The 6,163-nt window shown below is 59.5% G+C and overlaps 1 protein-coding gene across 1 annotated transcript; it reads left to right on the forward strand.

Annotated features, from left to right (window-relative positions):
• Window positions 1-342: 342 nt before the first annotated feature.
• MYCL (MYCL proto-oncogene, bHLH transcription factor) lies at window positions 343-5,006 on the forward strand. The gene is made up of 2 exons (XM_015649111.1): window positions 343-940; window positions 3,239-5,006. The coding sequence occupies exons 1-2, from the start codon at window positions 436-438 to the stop codon at window positions 3,805-3,807; spliced, it is 1,074 nt and encodes a 357-aa protein (XP_015504597.1). The 5' UTR covers window positions 343-435; the 3' UTR covers window positions 3,808-5,006.
• The last annotated feature ends 1,157 nt before the right edge of the window (window positions 5,007-6,163 follow it).

Here is a 6,163-nt window from a genome sequence, read left to right on the forward strand (position 1 = left end):
GGCACGGCTGTGTGTCCCTCATTAGCGCTTGCCCAGGGGGACCCCCCACACCCTGCCCCTCCCGCCGGGCCAGGGACGGCGCTGGGAGCCCCCGGGACGCTCCTGGGCACAGCGAGGAGCCCCAGGCCCAGGGCACGGCGTGGCTGCAGCTCCAGAACCCCGGGAGCGACACTGGGGACCACCGGGGACCCCCCCCACCGTGTCCCCTCGGGGGGCGGGGCACTGACAATGGCCACGCCCATTATGCAAATCCTCGCGCGGCGATTGGTGGGGGCGCGGCCGGGCTCCGCGGCCGGGCTATAAGAGCGGGGGAACAATGCGCCCGCGGTCCCGGCTCGGGGGCTGGCGCCGGGGTGGGGGTCCCCCCTCATCCCTGGGGCTGCCCCTCTCCTGAGCGCCCGTTCTTCTCTCGGCCGCTCCCTTCCCCGTGCCGAGATGGAGTTGGACTCGTACCAGCACTACTTCTACGATCACGACGCCCAGGAGGATTTCCACCGCTCCACGGCGCCCAGCGAGGACATCTGGAAGAAGTTCGAGCTGGTCCCCACGCCCCCGTTGTCCCCGCTGGGCACCCCCGGAGAGAAGGGGTGCTGCTCGGGGGCGGAGGAGCGCCCGGGATGGCTCTCCCGGTACTGCCTCGCCGGGGAAGAGCCGGAATATCTCATAGGGACGGGGCAGATCTTCGGGAACCTGAGCGCTTTCATCCTCAAGGATTGCATGTGGAGCGGTTTTTCAGCGCGGGAGAGACTGGAGAAGGCGATGACAGAGAAACTTTCCACGGGCACGCAGAGAGCCACCCCGCACAAACCGTCCTTCGCGCAGGATTTTGGTTTCAGCAGCTCCGTCAGCGAGTGCGTGGATCCCGCTGCCGTCTTCCTCTGCCCGCTGGCCGAGAGCAAGATCCCCGCATCCTCGGGATCCGAGGGCCAGAGCGATTCCGGTAAGGGATGGAGCCGCTCCGCCGCCGAGCTGCCCGGTGCCCCCGGCCTTGCTGGAGCCACGCGTGTCCACACATGTGTGTGCAGGGAGCCTCCCAGCCGGGCTGCGCCTTTGTTGAGGCTCCAAGCGAGCCCCGGTCCCGGCCCCACGAACAAAGCGGGCTCGGCTGTTCCCCTTTCCCGCTGGGTTTCTGTTCAGGAAACCCCTGTCCCTCTCGGGAGGGTGCGTGGGGCTCCCTCCGGCCCCTTTCCCTCGTCCCGGCCCCACGGAAACCTCGTAGGAAGGTTGAAGGGCAAGTTTGCAGCTCACCGTGCAAAGTTTGGGGGTTTGAGCGTTGCGCTCCGCGCTCTGCCAGCGGCTCGTAAATTCGGCTGCTCCCCCTTCTTCCTCCTACGGCCCACCCGGGACGGGCTTCCCTCGGGATAAAAGGCAAAATATGTCCCGGGGGCAGCAGGTTTGGGAGCTGCGGCGTGTCCCCGCAGGCGGTGGCTCGGTCGGACGGGCAGGAACAGCCGCCCCGGCTGCGGCGTGTCCCAGCCCAGCCCCGGGGCACGTCTGCCTGTCCCGCGTGGGGTGTGTGTGTGGGTGTGGGTGTTTACACGGGGGGTCGGGCTGGGACGCGGATACCTCCGAAACCCACCCGCCAAGGGCATTGTGGTGCCGCTGCCCCTCATCTCTCCAATCTCACGCCAATTTTCGGCGCTTATTTGCAAACACCCTCCGGCTCTCCGCAACCTCCCCGCGCCCCGTGGGGGCCCGTGCGATGTTTCCCTGGCTCCCGCGGAGGCCGGGCTGACTCGGCTGCCGTGGGAGCGCTGACGCGGTGCCGTGACCCCGTTAATAAATCTGCCGGTGGCCGCCACCTGCGCCGGTGAGTCACGGCGCGGGGCTTAATGCCATTAGTAGCCCGGGGACTGTAAGCCAGGTCGAGGGCGTTAAGAGGCTTAACCCAAATATGCGCGGGCCTGGCGGGGGCCGCGGGGATGTCGGTGGGGTCCCGGGAGGGTCCCGGTGGGGTCTCGGGGGTCCCGGAGGGGTCCGGCCGCGCCACGTGGGCGCCGAACAAAAAGCAACAGATTGCAAACAATGAGAGGGGCCGCGCTGATGGACAGGAGCACGGACCAATGGGATGGCAGAACAGCCGGCCTGCCCCGTGGGAGAGCCAATGAGCGCCTCTGGGGGGCGGGGTTAGGCGGTGTGAGTTCTTATTAATGAGGTTGTGTGTGTGTACACGGGGCTGAGACCGGGTGGGTTGTGACACTGCTGAGTGTCCCCCAGCCCAGGAGCTCCAGTGTCAGGGGGGTTTGGGCTCCCTGGGCTGAACCCCAAGGCCTGGAGGGTTTGGGGTATCGGCTGGGGCCACTATCAGAAGCTCACCATTGGTCCCCTCACCGGATAATGGGGGCCAGACCTCTGCCCACGATGCTGGGGGTGGTTTGAGCATCTCAAGGGACCTTTAGAAATGGCTGTATTTTCCCCCAAAGTCTAGGAAAAAAGTTGGAGGCCCGCCCCTAAAGTGAGAGCAGTGGCTGCGGATGTCCCCAGGGCCAGCTCCCTGCCACTGGGCTTTGCTGGGACGGGACAACTGCGGTGGCAACAGGCAGAGTGCTTTGGGGCCAATTATGCTTTATTTAGATCTTTCTGTTTCTGGGCTTGAGATGCCTTTGAGGTTCAGAGTCTGCTCTGGGACCTCTTCACCTCTCCCTCCCTCCCTCCCTGCGCGGTGGGGGATTGTCCCCTCTGTCCCCGGGAAGCCGGGGCTGAATGGGCTTTATCACTTGTGAAAAGTAACAAGTCACCGAGGTGGGAAGCTGCAGCCCAGGGAAACAAAGGCTAGTTCTGCCCTTATATCCCTCATTTACAATTCCAATGGGCCATGAAAGCACCCGACCGGGATGAACTTTGGAACTAGGCTGTCCCAGCATCCTGCTCCTCCAGTTCCCCCCCACCTCGCAGGAGGGCTCGGCTGTTTCTTTCCTGATGATCCTTTATGATGAACACACGTTGCTCCTGGTGCTGAAGTGAGGTGGAAGTAAAGCCTCCCAGTCCAATTCTGGGTGACCAGGCTCATGAAACAGGGAGGGAATTCCACTCCTTCCCACGCGATGGTATTGGAGGGGCACTTAAATCACTCCATCCCTTCTGGAGGTCACAGAAGAGGTCGCAGAGTTCGCAGTGCAGGGGCAAACTTCAGTGGGGAGGTTTTCCAGGGAGCTGTGGGGAACCCATAGAAAGGCGGTGAAGAGCACTGGGCATTCCCAGCTGATGGGGGTTTGTTCTTTCTTTGCCATGTGAGCAGAAGGTGAAGAGATCGACGTGGTGACGGTGGACAAGAGACAATCGCTCGGCCTGAGGAAGCCGGTCACCATCACGCTGCGTGCCGACCCCCTGGACCCCTGCATGAAACGCTTCCACATCTCCGTCCACCAGCAGCAGCACAACTACGCCGCCCGCTCGCCGCCGGACTCCTGTCCCCCTCCTGAGTCACCCCAGCAGGACCAGGAGGAGGAGGATGAGCCACCCAGCGCTGCGGAGCCAGCCCCTGCCGTGAGCCTGCCTGAGCCTGGCTTGCCAAAACCCAGCAGCAGCCCCGGCTCGGACAGCGAGGACGTGGCCAAGAGGAAAAACCACAACTACCTGGAGCGCAAGCGGCGCAATGACCTGCGCTCGCGCTTCCTGGCCCTGCGGGACCAGGTACCCGGGCTTGCCAGCTGCCCCAAGACCCCCAAAGTGGTGATCCTGAGCAAATCCTCGGAGTACCTGCAGTCTCTCATCAGTGCCGAGAGGAGGATGGCAGCCGAGAAGCGGCAGCTGCAGCTGCGCCAGACCCAGCTGCTCAAACGGATTGCTCACCTTAAGGGGCACTAGCAGCCGGTGTGCCCCCCACTCTGGTCCCCACAACCCCCCAGCTCCTTCTCAATTTGCACATTTTTTAATTTTTTGGTTGCTTGTTGAACCGTTGGCCCCGGGGGCTGGAGAGCGTGGCAGTGGCTGCGGGAACGGGTCCAGAGCAGAGACCCATCCCCAGCATCACCTACCTGGGGTTGGCTTCCTGGTGCTGGGTGTTCCAAAATTCCCCTTGTCCCTGCTGTGAAGCTTCCTCAGTGACTGCTCCAGCTCAAGAGCTCAAATTTATTCCCCCTCCCCAGCAGCCCTCTCTGCCATTTGCCACTCACAGCATTTCTGGGAGCTACGCCTGGGCACCCACCTCACCCTAAAAATCCCAAGCAACCACATCTGCCTTGGCTCCTGGAAGCAGGCAGACACAGAGCCCAGCACGGGGCTGTCCTCTGGAGGGATCCCACGGAGATGGTGACAGCAGGATGTGTCTCTCACTGGGATGAACAACACCTTGTGGGCAATCCCCCTGCTCGGCTGGACCGTACCTCACTTCCTTGTCACTTCACGCAGTAGCTGGTCCTGGATTTTTATCTTTTAGAAACTGCTGCTGTAACTGCAAGTCTTATACTGGAGGCTGTGTTTTTATACTGTATTTTTGTACCACTTTTTGAGAAGTATTGGTAAAGAGTTTGCTTTTTTATATATATATAAATATATAAAAACTTTTTTTTTTTTTTTTAAGGGGGATTTCCTGCTGTGGGGGAGGGCTCAGTCCTGCTGCACTTTAGGGAGATCAGGAAGGGGCTGGTTCCTGCTGGACCCTTGAGCTGAGTCCTCGCAGAGTCCATTCACCCCCTTGCAGCTCTCCAAACCACCCATTTGCAATAACAGGGAATTTTATCCCTTTCCCATCCTTGTGAGCATCCTTGTGACCCTTTTTTTCCCCACCTTTGTGAGTTCTTCTTCACCAGCAGCCACTTAAAATCCCCAGCAAAGGTTGGGCTGCGCTGCCTTCCCTGTCTGTGCCCTCCTGCTGCCCGGCCTGTGGGGGGATGTGGGTGGCAGAGTCCCCTGTCCCCTCCCAGGGGTGCTGGCAGGGGTGGTCCCATGGGATGGCACCCTGGGGTCCCTGCTGACCTGCTGAGAACTGTTAGAGTTAACACTGGTTGGATTTAGCACTTTCTTCATTACCTCATACTTCATAAATAAATAAGTTTGCAACAGTCTGGGTTGTTTTTTTCCGTGCAGTTGGCTGTGGGTTTCCATGGGGGGGCTGCTCTGGCCCCTGGGTTTTGGGGTATCCTGGTCATGAATAGAAATTAATCTATTTTGCACCAGGGTTCAGCTGCACCAAGACTGAGCTCTTTGTCCTGGTTTTCTCCCAGCGCTCCAAGAAGTGGTGGTGGTGCTGCGGCCAGGGAAATGAATCACCTGGATTATTTTTCCTCCTTTTAAGTGGTTTTATTGGCAAGGAAGGGCAGGCTGGACTCGGAGAAGGCTTTGATGTAACCATAAACCCCCCTAATGGGGTTTGGGGCGGGGGGTGTGGGGAAATCGCTGCCACACAGGTCAGGGGCTGGGGCTGGGGCTGGCAGTAACCCTATAGGGAGGGGGGGAATGCAATCCACTCGCTTCCAGGGGCACCAGAGAGCTCCATATCCCAGATCTGCCAAGTGGATGAAATTATATATACATGTGTTCTCCCTGCTGCCCCCAAACCTGACGCCTTTGGGTTTCCTTTGTCCTGGCAGCAAAAGCCTTGCTCTAAATGCAGGAGGGATGTGGGATTATGTTACTGCTGAGGAGTCAGGAGCGAGGAACTGCTGCTGGAGCATCGATCACCTGGGGAAAACCAGCCTTAAATAGCAAGGATGGCACACAGAAGCTCTTAAACACCCATCCCTTTGGTTCCAGCAGCGTTTCACACTCTTGTGTTGCATCACACGGTGTCACAGCCTTTCAGAGCTGCATTAAAAGGTGCTCTCATGACCCACAGCTTAACCAGGGAGCGGGCTGACCTAAATCTGACACCTCGCCCATGCGCAGGAAACAAAGCCCAGCTGTACCAGCCCCTCAAACGGTTATTTTTGTGGTGTTTTTGTGACACTCAGTCTCTGTTGTCTCAGCTCAAGGTGACCCTCCCGAGAAGGTTTTTTTGCTTTTCGTGCTGAAGGAAGTTTAGAACGTTAATTATCTTCCTTGGAAGTGATGAGCAGATCCACGGACTGAGCTGAGACTGTCACCAGCGGGAGATGTCCCCAAAGCCCAGATCAAACTGAAGAGCTGCGTTGCAGTTTGTAAACACCTTTGAGTTCTCCTGCCTAAAGCCTGTGTCCATATGTGTCTACCTGAAACTTCCCTGGTTACTGGAGCACATGTCTCC

This window comes from Parus major, chromosome 23 (assembly GCF_001522545.3).
Source record: "Parus major isolate Abel chromosome 23, Parus_major1.1, whole genome shotgun sequence".
Lineage (NCBI taxonomy): Eukaryota > Metazoa > Chordata > Aves > Passeriformes > Paridae > Parus > Parus major.